The sequence below is a fragment of the Myxocyprinus asiaticus genome, chromosome 18 (genome assembly GCF_019703515.2).
Source record: "Myxocyprinus asiaticus isolate MX2 ecotype Aquarium Trade chromosome 18, UBuf_Myxa_2, whole genome shotgun sequence".
Lineage (NCBI taxonomy): Eukaryota > Metazoa > Chordata > Actinopteri > Cypriniformes > Catostomidae > Myxocyprinus > Myxocyprinus asiaticus.
The window spans coordinates 25,787,788-25,809,645 of record NC_059361.1 but is presented as its reverse complement, the minus strand read 5'-3'; the positions used below and the strand labels follow the sequence as shown (position 1 = coordinate 25,809,645).

Here is a 21,858-nt window from a genome sequence, read left to right as displayed (position 1 = left end):
ATATATATATATATATATATATATATATATATATATATATATATATATATATATATAGTAATATAATAAACAACGTAGTTTCATAATAACATAATAATAATAAAAAATAATAGTAATAATAAATTGAAACTCTTTGCCTTTTTGCAAAAAGCCTACATGGGTTTTAGGTATGGGTATGTTTATTTCCAAAAGGTCTACATCGGGGTGGTGAGGAGGAGGGGCGGCTCCAGGCAGCGCTGAGTCTCGCCGGGACTTCATTTGTGTGCTGTTCACTTACAGCAGACCTGCTGTGGTAAAACATCTCTCATCATCTGGCAATGTGACTCTAATGGGCATAAAACAAACTTTCAGTTCCTTTGGGCCATTGACTAGATCCATCGACGCTTCTTCTTTCTTATACATCCACACCAGCTGATCTGATCATACGAGGGAAATATTGAGAGCTGTTTAAAGATGTCTATATTGCCTTTCACGCCTCCGATTGTAAAGAGACTTTTGGGCTGGAAGAAGGGCGAGCAGAACGGACAGGAGGAGAAATGGTGTGAGAAGGCCGTGAAGAGTCTGGTGAAGAAGTTGAAGAAGACAGGACAGCTGGAGGAGTTGGAGAAGGCCATTACCACCCAGTGTATCAACACCAAATGCATCACTATACCGAGGTACATACTGTAGTCTGTCTCAAAACATGGTAAGCTAGGCACAGCAGAGGCACATTCTGAACGTTCGGAACACATGTCCAGTTATGGCGTCTAGGTAGACACTTCACTAGTGTTTGAGACACATCCATATACATCAAAGATCTGTGCGGCTAACGCTGCTAACTAGCAAAAATCAGGGATATACACTATTTGTCACGCTCTTCAAACACTGGTTAGATTGTAATAGAGTTGAGTACTTTTGTCAGCCGTTGATGTGGTTTCATTAGCCTGTAAATCAATCGAAATGTATGAGGAATAACTGGAGTAAGATCCAATGACTAGCTTGCTAAAGTCTAGATTTATTATCTATGGGTTTCTTCAGAACTGTTGCCTTTCAGTGTCGTAGCTCGTTTTATAGTGTATAAAGGAAAAGAAAAACAATTTTTGGTTTGGATTATAAAATGTAGTTCTCAGAATTAACAGTGTGCGGTTGCTAGCATTGATATTAGCGCTTTTCAGCTAACCAGAATGGCTGACTATGGCAAAAAAAAAATAAAAAAAAATAGTCCTATATAAACTTCTCCGTTTGTTTTTAAAGCTCGAATGAATGACCATAAACTAAACAACCAGTAGTTTGTATATTATGCTGCGATGTTGGGGCTCAAACAAGTGAATGAAAATGCTCAACACCACTGTGTGCCAAGCTAAGCTGTTATATAATTGTCTCTGATATCTGGGGCAGACTGGACTGCACAATGATGTGAAGTTCACAGATCATATATTATTATCATCTTAAATTAATTTGTTTATTGTGAATGCCATTGTTAAGTTTAAAACATATCAAGTCACAATGCAACTAGTGGGTTTTAAAAAAACAAAAACTTGATTTTGGGTAAATGACCTGTTGTTTTGTGTAATTTAGGGAATATTCTGGGTTCAATGTAAATTGAAATCAATCGACAGCATTTGTGACAATCTTAATTACTACAAAAAATAATTTAGACTCTTCCGTCCTTTTCTTTTTTTAAAAAAGCAAAAAAGTTACAGCGAGGCACTTACAATGGAAGTGAATGGGGCCAATTTTTGGAGGGTTTAAAGGCAGAAACTTGAAGCTTATCATTTTATAAAAGCACACATTAATTCTTCTGTCAAAACTGTAAAATTGTTGAAATTGACATTTTTACAGTTGTTTTAGGATTTTAGGGTTTGTTGACATTACATCCTTATGGCAACGAAGTTGTAGTATTGGATATAACTTTAGAAAAGGTATTTCCAAACATTACTTTTGCAAATAGAAAAGATTATAGAAAAGATTATCTTCATGTATTTTTAATAGAAATAATGCAGGATATGGTTTCATATTATTAATTGAAATATTTATAGCCGTTAATCACGTACCAGTGTATGATGCATTGCCGAATGAGTCTGTCAGACTGAATGAAAGGTTATTGATCATCACTGGTGAATTGATCCAACGCTTATTTATTATTCACTTGGCTATTGTATAGGCCTATATACAGTACAACATTATTGTATGTATATAAATCTGCACTAATCAAACTACTAGTAATGTTGATAGCACCACAGCCACAGCATTTACGCTTTTCAGGGAAATCAACATAAGAATGGCTTACTAATAGTTGTCTCTGTATAAGCTGGAGTAGGAGAAAGTATATATACTGTATATTTACATAAAAATGACACAAGTCAACTTTAAGACCTTTTCACTGACTGAGAAATTGACAACATTATTAGTAATGCCAAAAAGTCATGCCAAGAACATGTCCTGTCCATACACATCTGGTTGATTAAGTGAGTGATTACTCAGAGGGAGACTGTTCAGACACAGAAACAACTAAGAATCAGGCAGAGAAATTTCAGTGGGAATCCCCTGGTGACTCACACAGAGTAAAATGAATAGAGCCTGGGGTTGCATACTTATGAGCATGTAAGTGCATAGCTTACCATCTGAGAACTTCATCTGAGAAAACTCTCTATTGATTCTTATGGATTTGCCTGATGTGTCACTGTCATCGACAACCTGCTGGTTTTAAAGTTGGCAGAGATGTACATCTTTAATGTCTTGATCTGTAATTGTTTCTTTTATTTAGAACTGCTCTATTTTCACAATTGTTGTACATTTCTTGTATTATGATCTTGGTGTTCTACAAGAGTTTACTACTCTAGACCCCCCCTACATTCTGATTTGTTTTCCTTGCTGTCTGCTTTGGTAATTGTCATTTTCACAATACATGCATATTAAATCAGTTAGAGCTGTACTGTGCCTGATCTAGGCACCTGCGTTATTGTATTCCTGCTTTCTACAGTTTGACCACATACATCCTGCCCCTTTTTAAGAGCGCTTTCACAGAGGAAGTGCTTGTGTGCTTGCTTCTCTGCTGCACCTGTCATCTTCAAGCAAACCTCCAAACCCCTGTGTGATCTTTGTTTTTTAAGATAAGAAAATACCAACCAAACACTGTTCAAGCCATATACCTGAGCATCTAAATTTAAATGGGTGTGAATTTCAAGAGTAAGTTCCACACATTTGCACACAGGCAGACTTTCTCTGTACTTTAAACACAGCTGAGAGTGTGTTTACTCAAGAAAGTATGTGTAATGGTTATTCAGAGATCAAGAATGCAGCGCAGGGCCTGGGGAGGGCGTGGGTTGCCGTTTGGTTTGTGGCTGAGTGTAAGAAGTTGGTGTTAGCCACGTTTCAAAAGACATACAATGGCTGTGCTGGGAGACAGAGGGAAGACTACATGTGTGCAACAGAACTAGAGCAGGAAATCACCTGCTCACAGGCTGCTCTGGGTTTCTGAGGTCATGCTATTTCCTGCATGTTCAAACAAAGAGCACAGATATTCTGAGAGCTCCTAACCAAAAGAGGACCAAATCCATGTTAACAACTTGTCTTTTCAAAAGAATCTTTTAATGTAGGGCTGTCCTGAGTTTGCATCATTGTATGTAAAGTGTAAAAATGCATTAGAATGGATTGAAAAAAGATTTTGAACTGAAACTGCTTTTGATATATACTTTATGATACAAAATCAAAAATTCTAGTAACACGTTTTGATCACACTGCCACGGAGCTAGAGTACTTGCCAAGGAATTGCTGTGCGGTTGCTAAGCTGTTCATATCAGGTTTTAGAGTGTTACTATGCGATTACTATGGTGTTCTGAGGGGGTTTTACAGTGTTGCTGCATTTGCTATGGTGTTCTGAGTGGTTGCTGCTGATTGGCTCATGTCAAAAGAGCCCACCCACAACCCTCTAAGCGCCTTTCCACCATCGGGCCGAACGATTCTGAGCACTGTGAGCAGGGGCGATTCTAGGGTCAGTGGAAATACACTTTATAATGGGGTTGCAAATTTTAAGAAATTTTCTTAAGCAACAATCGTTAATGTTAATGAATGAAAATCGATTAAGTATTAACAATAACAATAATAAACTGTATGTGGTGAACAGCTTGAAATTCCAAAAATACGATGACACATATTTTTCTTCAATCAAAGCTTTATTTATACAAAGTTTGATTTTTGACTGACCAACTGTTCTAATGCAAATTTAAAAACATAAACATCTGAGAAAAATCCCTTACTGACTACGTTTGCATGGTCACCAGAAAGCGGCTTATTGCGAGAAAGCAGCGTTCCATTTACATGCACTGTATAAGCGGCGTACTCTTTACTCTCATATACTCATCAAAAAGCTTCTTTCTCCAATCTCCACAGCAAAGTAATTTCCCCATAACAAACATGGTTTTGCTATATTATTCTCTGTTGTTTTGCTTTATTTCCAGATATTTCAGAGTGTTTGCTGTTTCCTTAACTTTATATCGTGACCTGCAGCGGAATTGCGCTGCAATAGTGGGGTTTCCCTCTTACTTAAACTTTTGTATTCCCCCAATGTAGGAGCGCATATTTGAAAGTGAAGGACTTTGGTGTGTATAAACTGGTATAGTTTATAGTGTATGTATGTGCTTTTCTCACTGTACTTGTAAATGTTGAATTCTTTCCGCTGTGTTGACTTGTTGTTGGGCTCCATCCTATGATGTTTGTTATTAGGTCTGTTCACTCTTCAAACACCCATCAGAACACCGCTTACGTATTTACATGGCCACATTAAGCCGCGTTCTCGAGGATAAACCTAGGTGTGTTAAACCGGTTTCTCTTAATCCCTTAAGCAGCAGAAAGAAATCTGCGTTCTTGTTTACATGACGTTTCAGGACGCCGCATTCTGCAAAAACGCTGGAATAAACCGTCTTCTTAAGTGCATGTAAACATGGCCACTGTTGAAGGAAACATGAAAACATGAAACAGCCAGAAGTATGTGCATGTAGCCTACTGTTTAAATATTTAAATAAATACACTTAAGAAATGCGAGTTTGGGTATTTTCCTCTTAATAAATTTTCAGATAAGTGTATTTTAAAAGGGGTCAAGAAATGCTCTTTCTTTTACAGTTTTATTATCTTCCCTGAGATCCATTGATAATGTTCATAATGTTTTATTTTTTATTTTTATTAAAACTGTCATAATTTAAGCAGCATAAGCAGCTTTGCGACAGGCTTGAAGAACAGTTGCTGACCCTGGATGACGCCCTGAAAAAGAAAGAACAAGCAGAACGAAGGAAAGAGCGACTGGTGTATGTTGGTATCAGCGTGGAGAACATCATATATATATATATATATATATATGATAATTTTCCACCCTGTCTCTGGCCCTCTGTCTGAAATGCTCGGTTTTGGCATAAGTGCCTCCTTAAAACCTCAACGTAAATGGCCACTGTTCTGATTGGCTAACATTAGGGCTGGATGGCATATTGACTTTTTAAGGTTTATCAATATATTTTCAAATGACATATTGGATTTAAAAGATCAGATGAGCAGCAAAACAGCAGCGCGATGTTTGACTTGCTTGTGTGTGTGCGGCGGTATACATGCGCTCCGAGAACGCTCACGCCTAAATGGTCAAATACATTTCAAAATTCTTGGTGAGGTGTTCATGTAAACACAGAGAGTTATGTTTAAAGTGAATGTAAATATTGTTTGTAACGAAATGTACGACTTAAGTTTAAATATTTAAAGTTTAAATGTAACCTAATAGACCTGCCGCTGTCAAGTGTGTCCGTAATATTAATCAAACAACAATAACAAGAAAACGAGAAAACACTCACTGCTCTTGACTGAATAACTAACTTGTATAACTCTAGTACAAAAGTATTCATACAGAGAAGACTAGTAGTAGTTTTATGTCAAATTCATTCAGAATCTTATTTGAATACTTGATACTTTTAATTTTTTTAAAAGCTGTAAATAAGCACTGCTTTCTTAATTTGTATTTTTTTTTTTGTTCTATAGTGTTTTATTACTGACTGTTTGCTACTCTTGAATAATAACTTGAGAACTTAATTCTTTTATAATTAACAAGTTAGTTAGTGTTAGGCTATTATTTGTTGTGGTATTGAAGCTGGTATCAAAAATCATCACATTTCTCTGAAGACTACTGAAATTTTGGTATTGTGATAAATGTATATTGTATGGTAAATCTTGCTGCAGTAACACGATGGAAAAGTAGATCTCATTCCAAAGAAGTGTGAGCACCCCTGCTGTACATGATGGTGATGGATGATTTCCTTTATTTGACTACAGTGTGTACATGTAACATAAAATAACCTCCCCTACCCAGCGCAGTTTACATTTCTGTCCCAGAGAATCTAGTTGATTGCATAGGTATAATACTATTCGTTTGGCCATGTCGTAATTTTAGAAAACATACAACAGAAACTCTGACATGTTACTTGACCATGTAACCAATACATGTCCTTTTTTCTCTCTGGACAAGTAACTTTTTACTTGGACAGTTGAATGAACAATTTACTTTTTGCGAAGGACAAGCACATCACAATGCTTAATGTCGAGCTCTGCATGTCATCTGCAGAGAATGCTATAAACAGGTTGCATCCAAAAGTGGAAGCACTTCATATCTCTTCCACTATTTACAACAGCGCCATTAACTTTGTGCTGCTGCTGCATCCCCGGCTGCGAAGCCTTCGCGTTGCAAGCTTCATTTACTCAGCACGCCCTGGATTCGAACTTGCGACTCCAGGAATATAATAAATCTTTAAATATTACTGAAACTAAAAAGTCCAACTTACTTTTGTCTCAGCCTCAGATACAATAAAAAAATCTGACATTACGTGCCTTTAACATGTAGTTTAAAATGTGATTTAAAAGACTATTTTGTCTTTTTCGGCTCTCTGGTCAACATACATTGTGTATAATTGACAGTTTTGAAGTCTATTATTGATTTGTTGGGTGTTTTAAGTTAGTTTAGAAAATAGCAGGCTGTAAATGGGCTAAAATAAGTACTTGTGAGTAAAAATTGTTTTTTGCAAAAAAACGCAAATCCTGGCTTGTGAGGTTTGCAAATTCCCCGAGCACATCTGTATATAATACTCTTTGTTTTCAGGGATATATACAGGTGCATCTCAATAAATTAGAATGTCGTGGAAAAGTTCATTTATTTCAGTAATTCAACTCAAATTGTGAAACTCGTGTATTAAATAAATTCAATGCACACAGACTGAAGTAGTTTAAGTCTTTGGTTCTTTTAATTGTGATGATTTTGGCTCACATTTAACAAAAACCCAGCAATTCACTATCTCAAAAAATTAGAATATGGTGACATGCCAATCAGCTAATCAACTCAAAACACCTGCAAAGGTTTCCTGAGCCTTCAAAATGGTCTCTCAGTTTGGTTCACTAGGCTACACAATCATGGGGAAGACTGCTGATCTGACAGTTGTCCAGAAGACAATCATTGACACCCTTCACAAGGAGGGTAAGCCACAAACATTCATTGCCAAAAAAGCTGGCTGTTCACAGAGTGCTGTATTCAAGCATGTTAACAGAAAGTTGAGTGGAAGGAAAAAGTATGGAAGAAAAAGATGCACAACCAACTTAGAGAACCACAGCCTTATGAAGATTGTCAAGCAAAATCGATTCAAGAATTTGGGTGAACTTCACAAGGAATGGACTGAGGCTGGGATCAAGGCATCAAGAGCCACCACACACAGACGTGTCAAGGAATTTGGCTACAGTTGTTGTATTCCTCTTGTTAAGCCACTCCTGAACCACTAACAACGTCAGAGACGTCTTACCTGGGCTAAGGAGAAGAAGAACTGGACTGTTGCCCAGTGGTCCAAAGTCCTCTTTTCAGATGAGAGCAAGTTTTGTATTTCATTTGGAAACCAAGGTCCTAGAGTCTGGAGGAAGGGTGGAGAAGCTCATAGCCCAAGTTGCTTGAAGTCCAGTGTTAAGTTTCCACAGTCTGTGATGATTTGGGGTGCAATGTCATCTGCTGGTGTTGGTCCATTGTGTTTTTTGAAAACCAAAGTCAGTGCACCTGTTTACCAAGAAATTTTGGAGCACTTCATGCTTCCTTCTGCTGACCAGCTTTTTAAAGATGCTGATTTCATTTTCCAGCAGGATTTGGCACCTGCCCACACTGCCAAAAGCACCAAAAGTTGGTTAAATGACCATGGTGTTGGTGTGCTTGACTGGCCAGCAAACTCACCAGACCTGAACCCCATAGAGAATCTATGGGGTATTGTCAAGAGGAAAATGAGAAACAAGAGACCAAAAAATGCAGATGAGCTGAAGGCCACTGTCAAAGAAACCTGGGCTTCCATACCACCTCAGCAGTGCCACAAACTGATCACCTCCATGCCACGCCGAATTGAGTCAGTAATTAAAGCAAAAGGAGCCCCTACCAAGTATTGAGTACATATACAGTAAATGAACATACTTTCCAGAAGGCCAACAATTCACTAAAAATGTTTTTATTGGTCTTATGATGTATTCAAATTTTTTGAGAGAGTGAATTGGTGGGTTTTTGTTAAATGTGAGCCAAAATCATCACAATTAAAAGAACCAAAGACTTAAACTACTTCAGTCTGTGTGCATTGAATTTATTTAATACACGAGTTTCACAATTTTAGTTGAATTACTGAAATAAATGAACTTTTCCACAACATTCTAATTTACTGAGATGCACCTGTGTGTATATATATATATATATCATAAGATGTTTAAGATGTTTCACAAAAGCATTTGTCTTAAGATGGTTATTTATATCTTCAGCTTTAGTGTGTCAATAGGAAATATAAATGTTAGACTCCCAAACATTACTTTTGCAAATAAAAAAGATTAGAATAGAAGAACAGGGAGCCCTGCAACAGATGTCACAAAGTCCGCCACTGAACATCGTGTTAGTCTGAGATTACATAAAGAGACAGAAGCAATTGAGACAAGTCTAAATAGATAGAAGAACTGTGGCAAATTCTCCAAGAAGCTTAGAACATCCAATCTGCCAACAACCAAGAAAAACTGTCCAGGGGTACCTAGGAGAATTGGTGCTGTTTTAAAGGCAAAGGTGGTCACACCGAAAATTGATTTAGCTTTTTTTATGTTTACTGGACTTTGTATGACATTAACTGATAAATGAAAACTATTATTTTTGAAGACATCCTCACTATGCAACATTTTTCATAAGTACCTAAAACTTTTGCACAGTACTGTGTAATTGTGGATTGTGTGAGAGATATGTAGGTGTAGACAACAAACACTGCTGCTCGAAGAGGAAGCTCTGAGGTTACTGGTGAGCCTCACACTCCCTGTGATATCTCCTCAACTTTTTGTGTGTGTGTGTGTGTGTGTGTGGGATGGAGAGCAGAGGGGATGGGTGCTCTTGGCTTTGACTGAAGAGTGAACGGGTTCAGCTGTTTGTTACTCTCAGGTCAGTCTGGATGTCAGTTTGACTTGAACAGAAGGAATGGAAATTGCATGTCTGTCTTGAGCAGAACTCTGGCAGTGACTTGGGAGGCTCAAGGACTTTGCTTTGTCTCGTTGGTCTGAGTCAGACAATGGGACGGTCTGTCCCCTCTGTGAGTTTGCAAACTGACAAAGAGGTGCCGGTCTTTGGTCCTTGCATAAGTAATAGGCTGAGTAATGTTTGCAAATGTGATTTTGGTGTAGACATTAATAAAGCAAATAGAACTGCTTTTTTAGCTTGAAGTATAAAAGAGTTACTTTTGGACATTTGGAGATTTTTTTGCATCGGTCGATAACAATGCCTGCTTTGCCAACTGTTCAGACTTCAGAGTGCAAATGTTCTAATATTTTTGAGTCCATTTTACAAGCAAAAATAAGTAAATATTTTATAGTATTTAAATAAATATTTAAATTTAGATAAATACGTACATGCATGTTGTAGAAAGGGTACATTTAATAACCACAGTTTTGTGTACATTAATGAAACATGAGCAGAATTCATTTCTGTGTTAATTATTACAAAGAAATACATTTTTACAAGAATTGTCTTTTTTAGACAATTAGGATTAGGTTTGGTTCAGCTACAAAATCGGATATCAGAAGACTACAAAGGACAGTTCGGACTGCTGAGAGGATTATCGGTTGCCCCCTGCCCTCCCTTCAAGAACTATACACTTCCAGAGTGAGGAAAAAGGCTGGAAAAATCACTCTGGACCCCACTCACCCAGCCCACTACATTTTTGAACTGTTGCCTTCTGGCCGACGCATCAGAGCTCTGAGCACCAGAACCATCAGGCACAGGAACAGTTTTTTTCCCCCAGACTATCCATCTCATGAACAGTTAAAACTGCCCCATTGAGCAATAATTATGTGCAATTCAGTCTAATCTTTTTTATACTTATCCAACACATCCAAACTCTTCTGCCATTACATTCCCTTGCACTGTATATAACAGATTTGTTTTGAGATTTGCAGTATGTATGTGTATTTGTGTAAGTATGTATGTGTGTGTCTGTGTATGTGTATATATGTGTGTGTATGTGTGTGTGTATATATATATATATATATATATATATATATATATATATATATATATATATATATATATATATATATATAGTCTTATTGTGTATTCTATATATATATATTATTTTCTATTCAATTTTTATTTATTTTTTAATTTTTTTTTAATTAAATTTGTAATTATTTTTTATTATTATCTCTGTCTTGTTGCTGTATTGTATTGTTGTGCACTGGAAGCTCCTGTCACCAAGACAAATTCCTTGTATGTGTAAGCACATTGTACAATGTGAAAATGTACAAATAATGTACACAAATAATTGTTCTGTGTATGTTTCATAAATAAAGTCCATTACCTTTTATTACACAGGCTATATGAGATATATATTGGTCATCACTCACTGTGTTCTGTACTAGATATTCACATCAGCAATTGCAAAATCTATATAAATCTATAGTCGACCACTAGTTTTTAAGTATTAGGCGAAAGCTACATTTACAAACATATTACGTAAATGCTAATATTTTTGTTTTGTCTGGCAAATACAGTGCATATGTCATCTGTTCCTGTTGGAGGTTTATAGTGCAGAATACTGGCATTCATAGTGCTGGTACATAGCTGAATGAATAGGTAAAATTTACACAGTTCCAGTGACTGCTGGAAAATTGTACAGGCACTGCTTTCAGTGTACTGTCTGCACTGCCACACCATCTTTCTGTACTCATGCCAGGCTACTTCCTCTGAAAGCACTCACTCTTTTTTCTCTCAGAGTCTGAGCTTTTAAAAGAATTACGATGGAAATGTATTAATGCGATGAAATGCATTAGCAATGGCTGTGTATAGGCTGCAATAGCATCAGGATGATTCATACTTTCAATGCATTTTTTTTTCTCCTTACAGCCAGTGACCTCTGCCATCAACGGGCAGCCCCCCTGCCCCCAAACATCATATGAAAATAAGGCCTTACTTTTCCACTATATGCAGCTCTAGTGCCATTATGTGAATATCCTGACTTCTGTGAAAAATGAATTCTTGACCCAGGACTCATTCATGCAAGGGAAAACATTATTGGGCTTTCACTTTAATTAGATTTTGGATTGATGCAATACACTGTTAGAAATAGTGCAAAGTCCTGTTCTAAAAGTTTAATATATCATGTTATTCAGCATCTGTTTTCTGCAGTTGAATAGGCTATTATGACCCTCACTCATTGTTTTATAATACTGATTTTGTGGCTAGAAAAGCAGTGAAGTGATCATAAGTACTTCTCATTGGCTATTATCAACTACAAAGCATTTTTATTAATAGCTTTAATATAATATAAAAGGTAATATATTACATATTAAAATATATAAATAGATAACTATCAGCTGATATAATTGTATATTTTTATGGCAATAAACAACATTTGAACGGACAAATTTACACTACCACCTATAAAACTAGAAAACAACAATTTATGTAACTTAACATACATATATTGTTATAATTAAACATATATTGAAAACATAGCGATGGACAGCAGCATTTGACTAAGTATTATATGATTTTGTAAAATTATTGTAATGAATTTTGTATATCGCTACAAAAAATTGAGGGAAAAACATAAAATTGCTTGCAGTGATCTGCATGAATTGGCCAATCGTTTTCTGGAATCGGTTCATTTTAATTAACCTCCTTAAGGAACAACAAAAACAAGTGTTTTGTGATGCTACACTGTTAGCTGAGCTACTACCACTACTGAAAAATGTCATTTAGTAGCATCACTACTTTTAGTTTCTCCCCAACACTGGTTATTTCATTACCTCCTAAACTCTCTCTACAGGTCTCTGGATGGCCGTCTGCAGGTATCTCACAGAAAAGGCCTCCCTCATGTGATCTACTGCCGGCTATGGCGCTGGCCTGACCTGCAGTCCCACCATGAGCTGCGTGCCATAGACTTGTGTGAGTTTGCCTTCCACATGAAGAAGGACGAGGTGTGTGTGAACCCTTACCACTACCAGCGTGTGGAGACACCAGGTGACCATGGCAGGAGTTTTTACTCAAGCATTAATATTCAAATGCTGTTCACTTCCATGATCAGATTTGAGTATGAAATGAATTTGAGTGATTTAATGGGAAATTTCTCCTGTGTGTGTGTGTTCAGTTTTGCCTCCTGTCCTGGTTCCTCGGCACACTGACATCCCCTCAGACTTCCCTCCACTGGATGATTACTCAATCCCTGAGAACACCATTTTCCCTGCCGGGATTGAGCCTCCGAGCAACTATATACCAGGTAAAAATATGTTTTCTGTTTTCTCTCTGAAAATCACGCGTTAACTTTCACCCAGACATGCACTCACTCTAATACAAACATTGGCTCAACGACTCACAGCTCTTTGATTTTTGCAATGTCTCGGGATATATAAACTGTTTTATCGAAACCAGAGTGTTCAGTCTGGCCTGTAATAAAGTTGGCCAAACAGGACAAAGGCAAGCACAGATCAAAGCGCTCAACTCATGACCTGTTACATCATAGTGAGGCTCAAACTCGATTAAGCAAGACTGTTGGTGTTGAAAATGGTTTGCATGATCCGAACAGTAGAAAGAATTCCATTTAAACAATTTGCTGTGTGGCAGTTAAGTGTCTCATAAAGCCTAGCGCATGCACACTACAAGGCTCGTCACCCAAGTGTTTCTGTCTGCATCCTGCAAGATGAAAAGGAACACTCCCTGTGATCATAAAGTGATTCTGTTGGCTAAATTAACTTTTAGAATCCTATGCATTCACTGTATGATTCATTTTGTTTTAACTGTGTAAATTTGACAAGGAATAACTTTTACATTTTATGTCACATATCATATTATTAAACCAAAGATATAAATGGTGACATTAAACATTTCTCTGTTCTGTTTTCTCCAGTTTGCTCACAAGCTAACTGGTTAGCCTATTAGCTTAGCATATGCTAGCTTCTTTTCTTCATTTTCATCACATTTCTTCTCACTGCTGCCACCTACTGACACAGATTTAACTTTTAATTTGTGGTATATTTAATAATTTTACAAACTTTTCATTTTTTGATGTTTGTGGTTAGGTTTAGGGGTAGGGATAGGGGTGGGTGTAGGGTTGCTGTGGGACTACAATAAACACAACAATCACAGTGTATGAATGTGACATCTGTTGCAAGACTTTTGTCATTTTCAAGTCATTTAAAGGGGGCTTAACTTGTAGTAAGCATGTCTTGTAATAGTCTTGCAGGATGCAGACAGAACCATCTCCTTTTTTTAAGTCTGTGACAGAAAACTTGAGATAGTAGTCAACTTGTAATGTGTGTAAAATCCCCAACACTCTTCTAGCGTTCACACTTGTAAGACATACTGCAAGTAGTTGCAAAATTTCAAACCTGTCTCGCATCGCTATGTGAATGATTTATATGAGAAGTCTTTAAATATGCGGCAGGCTTGTCTTGTAGTGTGCACTTTGCATAATTGTATGTTTTGCATGATATTTAATTACACAAATGTCTGTTTTGTGTTTCAGAGACCCCTCCTCCAGGCTATCTGAGTGAGGATGGGGAAACCAGCGACCATCAAATGAACCACAGCATGGACACAGGTTAGAGCTCTGAGCTTACATACAAGAGATTGATATCAGAAATCAGACCAGGTTCTATTATTAATCTGTTTTGGTTTCTCAGGTTCACCTAACCTTTCACCCAACCCTGTCTCTCCTACAAACAGCAACCTAGGTAAGTAAAAACATGCATCTTTTTTCATTTTATTTATTGACCCAACTGGTATTTCAAAACCAGTTATTACTTAGGGCTTTTTCAAACCTGGCTCGTTTGGAGCATTTGTTTCAGAACCTGGTGTGTTTTCTTCCTTAGTTTGGCTAGTTTGGGCATATACAGTATAAACATGGCAATCGCTTTTGGAACCACACCAAAACAATTGGCCGGAGACCACTTGAATGAGGTAGTCTCAGTCAGATTTTAAGCAAACTCCGGAGTGGTTTGCTTGTGGCCAGAATGCAATATGACCCAAAGGATCAACGAGCCAACCAATATCACTATTATAACCATGATGGATCTTTTAAAGAAGAAATCTGTAGATGAGCACTCCACTGTAATTCATAAACAAAACGTGGATATAGCCTTTTTGGTGACTATATTAGATATAACTGCACGTTTAAAGCTGATGTAACTTTTTCAGTGTTAAAATACTTTCTCCTATCCCAGCTTAATATGCAGAGCCAACTATTTGTAAGCCATTCATAGGTAAATTTTGTTGCAGAAACATACTTCAGCTTTAAAAAAGGTGATTAGGTAATTTTAGTATGATCTCTGTTGGATAGTGGTATAACTGACACAGGTAGGATGGTGTTTTTGACAGATAAAAAAACAAGAAAGAACCACGTAGGAGGCATGATATAGAACTACCACATCAGTTTTCATTTTAACCATCTTTACATGGCTTCACTGTTTTTACTGTTTGATGTGTGTGCATTTGTGTGTGCGTGAGAGAGAGAGAGAAAGATCTCTGTGACCATAAGAACAGGCTCTTTTAATGCAGAATTGATGCAAAAGTTACTAATGACGGATTAGAATAACCATGACGGAAATGTTACAACTTTGTGATGGATAATATTTATTTGTAGCAGAACCTTTGATTGGATTGTGCATTCCGTATCCTGCGACGGTGACATAAACAATACTTGAAAATTTGTACCGGTTGACACATTTTTACATCAATATCATTTAAACCGCTATATTGACCGCTAAATCCCTGAACAGCGCACAAACATTCTGACCAATGAGGGGACAGTTTGTTCAGATGTGGCTTTTATTTACACAATTTTTGTCCGTTTTGAAATGTTGCCTTGTGAAAGCGAACTGAACTAAGAAAAAAGTGCAACATTGTAACAATTGTTGCACCTGTTTCAGAACAAATCAAACAAGCTTAAGGTCTGAATCTGTCCCGTTTACATCTGGCTGTAGTTTGGTTTATACCTTGAAAACAATAATTTCCCTCAAAACTGAGGTGTTTGTTGTGATAGGAGTCAGTCTGATTTCTATAAGTACATCATGAGATGGGGACTCTCCACCCCATTGTGAGGTCTGGCTTTAATCTGTCTGGATTATCTCTGGCATATTATCTCCATAACGTGGCCTTGCCTGACCCTGCTTTCTGTGATTACTGAGAGCGGAAGTCTGCTTCCCTGAGCCCATGAGAAAACACTGGGGTGAGTCACTACCAGTAAAGCAGATGAGTAATGCCACCAGCATCCCTTAGTGTCCTCATTAGAGCATACAATTGCTTGGGGCTGAGAAAGGTGAAGACATTTTCTCAAAAGATATATATATATATATATATATATATATATATATATTTTTTTTTTTTTTACCCTAAAATTGGGTGTTTTATCATCTGTCTGGATCATATGACCAAATAACTATTGGGTATATGTATATGATGTAGGGATTTGCAAAACTGCATACTTTCAAAATCGACTCGTCAGTAGGTTGTCTGAACAGCTTTGAAGTCTTTAGGAAGCCATGTATATATGGCTGGTTTAGGGTCATGCACAGTAGACATAGATCAAATGTGTTTCCTTAGGAATATATGGATTCAAAGCACCACCCTTCAGTGGGTTAACTGACAGATATTAATCAAATAAATAGTCTAAATAACTTTAACCTTTCAAAACTATCATAGTCCTGACAAAAAACCTACAATTTATGCATTTGAATGGAAACATTGTTCATAGCAGCAAATTTGAAGTCCAACAACAAATATCTCTATATTTATTGTTGTTCACCCAAAAATGATAATTCTCTCATCATTTACATTTATATTTACATTTATTCATTTAGCAGATGCTTTTATCCAAAAAGACTTACAAAACAGCTAAACACTGATGTTTTGCTCAACAGCAGGGTTGGCTGGAAAGACAGGTTGAGTTTTACCAGGTTGAGTTGATTTACTCACTCTTTTACTCACCTGACTTACTTTCTTCTGCAGAACACAATTTTTTTTTATGTATTAATATTCATACAATCAATAGGGTCTAACAACTTCAGAGAGGAAGTGTAATCAAGCTTTAAATGATCGTGATAAGGAAACTGCAGGTGTCAAGAAGTATAGTGAAAAAGGAGTTACATTTTGGTCTGTTCTCACCCAAAACTGATCCGATCTGATTGCTTCAGAAGATATGGATTAAACCGCTCGAGTTGTATGGATTACCTTTATTCTGCCTTTATGTCCTTTTTGGAGCTTAAAGTCTGGACCCCATTGACTTGAATGGACAAAACACCTCATATCTCCAAATATGATGACAAAATATCTTTGTGTTCCGCAGAATAAAAAAAGTAATACGAGTTTGAGACGACATACACTGTGTGTCCAATTATTAGGCAAATTGTATTCCTCAGGATTAATTTTATTTTTGAACAAACACAATGCTTTCAGTCAATCCAAAATGTTATTGAATCTCAAACCTGAATGTTTAACAAAGATAATTTTGTCTTTCTTACGGGAATATACAGTATATAAGTGTGCACAATTTTAGGCAACTATTAAACTCAATTGTTCATTCTCAATTTTATGAGTAGGTGCAACAAATAAGAAACACAAAATGACAATTAAATAATATTTTTGGCCTTTCAAAAATATTCAGTGACCAATATAGCCACCCTTCTTTTCAATAACTGCCATGAGCCTTCCATCCATGGAGTCTGTCAGTTTCTTGATCTGTTCACGATCAACTTTAGCTGAAGCAGCAACCACAGCCTCCCAAATGCTGTTCCAAGAGGTGTATTGTCTTCCCTCACTGTAAATCTCACATTTGAGAAGGGCCCACAAGTTCTCAGTAGGATTTAAGTCAGGTGAGGAAGGGAGCCAAGTCATTATTTGGGCATCTTTGAGGCCCTTGCTGGCTAGCCAAGCAGTGGAGTACTTGGATGCATGTGATGGAGCATTGTCCTGCATAGAGATCATGGCCTTCTTGAATGCTGAGGACTTCTTCCTGTACCACTGCTTGAAGAAAGTACTTTCCAGAAACTGGCAGTAGGTTTGAGAGTTGAGTTTCAGTCCATCTTCAACTCGAAAAGGTCCAACTACCTCATCCTTAATGATAGCAGCCCATACTAGTACCCCTCCTCCACCTTGCTGGCACCTGACTCGAAGTGGTGCCCTGTGTCCATTAGTGATCCAGCCAAGGGCCCATCCATCTGGTCCATCAAGAGTCTCTCATTTCATCTGTCCATAAAACCTTTGAAAAATCTGTCTTCATGTATTTCTTTGCCCAATCTTGACGCTTCAACTTGTGAATATGTTCAGTGGTGGTAGTGTTTCAGCCTTCTTGACCTTGGCCATGTCTCTGAGCACTTGACACCTTGTACTTCTGGACACTCCAGGTAGGTTGCAGTTCTGGAATATGGTAGCATTGGAGGATAATGGGTTTCTGGTAGCTTCACGTTTAATTCTTCTCAAGTCATTTTTTGAATTTGCGCCTTTTCTTCTCCATGCATTTTTTGCACCCCAGTTGACTTTTCACAACAAAGCGTTTGATTGTCCGGTGATCACGCCTCAATAGTTTAGCTATTTCAAGAGTGTTGCATCCGTCTGAAAGGCATTTAACAATATTTGACTTTTCGTGCCAGTTAAATCTCTTTTTTGGCCCATTTTACCTGAGGTAATGAAGCTGCCTAATAATTATGCACACCTTGATATAAGGTGTTAGTCACTTTCGCCACAGCCTCCCTCATTACACAAATACATACCACCTGAAAATGATTGAATCCAATAAGCATTCAAGTTTATATGATTTGGAGTTGGAAAATGTGCATGGAAATAATAATAAGATCAGAATACTCACTTGCCTAATAATTGGGCACATAGTGTAAAGGTGAGTAAATGATGAGAGAATAATCACTTTTGAGTGAACTATTCCTTTAAAGAGGATAAATATAGAGAAGCAACTTTTCCCATTGGGTGCTGCTAAACTAATAGGACACACAGCTCTTAATGAATTGCCTTTAAAGCACTTTCACTAAAATATTAACGCTTAAAAAACTTTGACAAACTCTAGATAAACTCACTATTTGATCTAACTAATCGAATAGTCAGTTGTTTGAGGACTAGTTGACCACCCTGACCCATCTCTACCATTGTGTTGTAGGTGGTTAGTTCTGTCTTTAGACAGCAGGGTTCGTACAAGGTGCTTTAAGTGCTTGAAGTACTTGAATTTGGCTTTTTCAAATTGAAGTCCTGGAAAACCCTGGAAAATAGCTATTTTTACCAAGAGGTGCTAAAAAAGTTCTTGAATTATAGAAAATCTTAAAATACATTGCTTAAATCATTTAATAAATTAAATGTATTTATTTATTTTCGGAAAAACACGACGACAGACCACTAGACCACTACTGAAGCAGACAGCTCATAGACGGAGCTGTCACGTGGCACCTGTTTCTTTTGGCAGCGCTGTTCAGAATGGGCCAATCACAATCAAGTGTTACTGGAGGATTTAAAAAAAAAAAAAAAAATATATATATATATATATATATATATATATATATATATATATATATATATATATATATATATATATATATATTATAGATACTGCTGTGGTGGATTTAACAAATATGAATCCTTGCAACTATCAGTTTTAATTACAATTTACTCTCCAGAGTGAAAAAATTATATGAGATGTAAAACGTTTTGAATGATTTGAATGCAGATCAATGGAGGATTCAGTTTTGTGAGCCATCTAGCACCCCCTTGTGTAAAGAGAGCTTTGTGTCTCACAAAATAGGTTACTTCTTATAACATTTGGGTCAATATCAAAATATGTTGACAAAGTCATGTCCCTTGACTTTTTTAGTCATGAAAATGCTTTCAAATAGCAACATTTGTATTTAAAAATAATAATTTTATAACCTAACCTTTAATGATGTGAAATGACTTGACTCTGTTTTGCAAATTTCTTAGAAAATATATTTGAAATTGTTAGTTGCCTGAAAAAAGTCCTTGTCCCCTTCATCTGGTACACCACTTCTATGACATGTAAAGTTATTTGTGTATTTATTTTGTACTTATTTTTAATCAAAGCATTGGTGCCAGGCCAAACAAGTGTGCAGAAAAGCAAAACAAAATTATTATTAATAATTTAAATAATTTAATAAGAGTGTTAGATTTCATGGCATTGGTGTTATCAATTTTATAAACTTTTTTAGTTGTGGAAAGTTGTGGAAAATAATTAAGGTCAAAGTTCAGAGGCTGCTTAAATATGCATATAGTGATTTTTACCAGCATGTCAAAAAGTTATTAATTCACATTTTAACTCATATTTTCACATAAAAATATTTGGTGTTGTACCCCATTTAACCCTCGTTAGTGTTAACTTAGTGTTAATTTGCTTCGTTCGTGAAACAAAATTAAATAATAAAAGAGAGAACAACAGCCAAGTTGTCCTTTATGAATAAAAATGAATGTCAACATGTTACAAAATATTTACCCTCAGTGTTTATTGGCAAAAACTGAACTAAATGGAAAATTTCAATATTTTGTAAGTTGGAAAGTCAAAATGTTTTGAGAATGACCCGTTTGCAATTTCGGTCAGTTCCTCACATAAATCTGTTGTGTGACTTTAGAAAACATGGAACACAGCACACAAGTCATATGGACTACTGTTTACGGACCCAGTTATTCACTTTTGCTGGAAAGCGAAGTGCGTTTTAAGGGAGCACACTACAACTGCACATCAATTTTGTCATGAATGAACCAAGAATTGTTACTATGAGAATATGTAGTTAAAGATGCTCATTGCTGTACTTGTAATAAGTGGTGTTTTATAAAAATAAATTAACTGTATGGTTAAAATATTTTTATTTAAAATTAACAAAAATAATTTGTTTTAATGACATCTCAAGCATAGTCCTTGAAAACAAATAACAGTGTGCTTGAAAAGTCCTTGAATTTAACTTTTAAGCATCTTTACGAACCCTGTAGACAATACATTCTCTGTGTGTGTGTGTAATACTGTAGTAAGGGAAACCCAGTCCTCTCAGGGGCTATAGTCTGGAAGGCTTTGGACTCAGAGCTCTGTCAGAGGAAAGCTCATATACAAGGAGCCTTTGTTTCAGTCCTCTCTGTATTTTCAGCCAGCCCAGGGTAATGTAATGTAATAATAATAATATCCTGTCGCTGGGATGTTCTATCTCTGCAGCGAGACACTGGGGGGTCTGAAGTAGAAAAAACAAATAACCAATTTCACATGGGCAGCCTGCTGATTTCAAAGGACAGGGGAGGGATACATTTAGTGTGAATGTGAACACTACACACAGATTTTACATCAAAATCCAAAGTCCAATGTGCTTTTACTGCTCTTTTCTCATTTATTAGTATTTATTTTAGTTCAATGCTTTCATCTTTGTGTGTGTGTGTGTGTGTGTGTGTGTGTGTGTGTCTCTGTGTCTAAGACCTGCAGCCGGTGACATACTGCGAGTCCGCGTTCTGGTGCTCCATCTCCTACTACGAATTGAACCAGCGTGTGGGCGAGACCTTTCATGCCTCGCAGCCGTCACTGACCGTGGACGGCTTTACAGACCCCTCCAACGCAGAGCGCTTCTGTCTGGGCCTGTTGTCTAACGTCAACCGCAACACAGCCGTGGAGCTCACACGCAGACACATTGGTACAGTCACTTTACATTTAGGACTATTCCTCGGATTTTACTGAAAATACTGGATCTATTGATTTTAAAATCATTGCAGGAATATTATAGTTAACTTTTTTTTAATTTAGTTCTTATTTCAATTTTATTTTCAATTTGTCAAAACAAAGTTTAGCTTTTGTTCCAGTGTTTATTAGTTTCAGTTTTGCCTTTGTCTCGAGTTAGCTGGGATAGGTTCCAGCACCCTACATAGGTTATAGAAGATGGATGGATTTTAGGGAGACTAAAGTTAATGTGTTAAGTGATATAATTTAAATATGTTTAATTTTCTCTGGGCCGTCTATACAGTGAACATTTAATGCGTAATGAAGGCTGGTTTTAAAAGCTTTACATTTGTCTTGGAGTTATGACAATGTATTTTAGTTTAGTTTTCATTAACAATAATAACATTTAATCTATGTAAACTGTTTGTGTTCTGTATTCTAAAACCTTGACAACCCCCCACCCTAACACTAGGCCGAGGTGTACGTTTATATTACATCGGCGGTGAGGTGTTTGCTGAGTGTCTGAGCGACAGCGCTATTTTTGTCCAAAGTCCAAACTGTAATCAGCGTTATGGCTGGCACCCCGCCACGGTGTGTAAGATTCCTCCAGGTGAGTCAGTCCACTGGTGCACTTTGATTGGCTGTGTATGTACATCCTGTGAGTCACTCT

At 36.9% G+C, this 21,858-nt stretch overlaps 1 protein-coding gene across 1 annotated transcript in view; it reads left to right on the top strand.

Annotated features, from left to right (window-relative positions):
* LOC127456001 (mothers against decapentaplegic homolog 3-like) overlaps nucleotides 1-21,858 on the top strand; it is a 28,254-nt gene that overhangs the window by 889 nt on the left and 5,507 nt on the right. Inside the window, exons 2-8 of the mRNA XM_051724267.1 lie at nucleotides 193-656; nucleotides 12,318-12,511; nucleotides 12,639-12,767; nucleotides 14,013-14,087; nucleotides 14,170-14,220; nucleotides 20,953-21,165; nucleotides 21,661-21,798. Of these exons, the coding sequence (XP_051580227.1) occupies nucleotides 454-656; nucleotides 12,318-12,511; nucleotides 12,639-12,767; nucleotides 14,013-14,087; nucleotides 14,170-14,220; nucleotides 20,953-21,165; nucleotides 21,661-21,798 (1,003 nt within the window). The 5' untranslated portion in view covers nucleotides 193-453. The remainder of the gene's footprint in view (nucleotides 1-192; nucleotides 657-12,317; nucleotides 12,512-12,638; nucleotides 12,768-14,012; nucleotides 14,088-14,169; nucleotides 14,221-20,952; nucleotides 21,166-21,660; nucleotides 21,799-21,858) is intronic.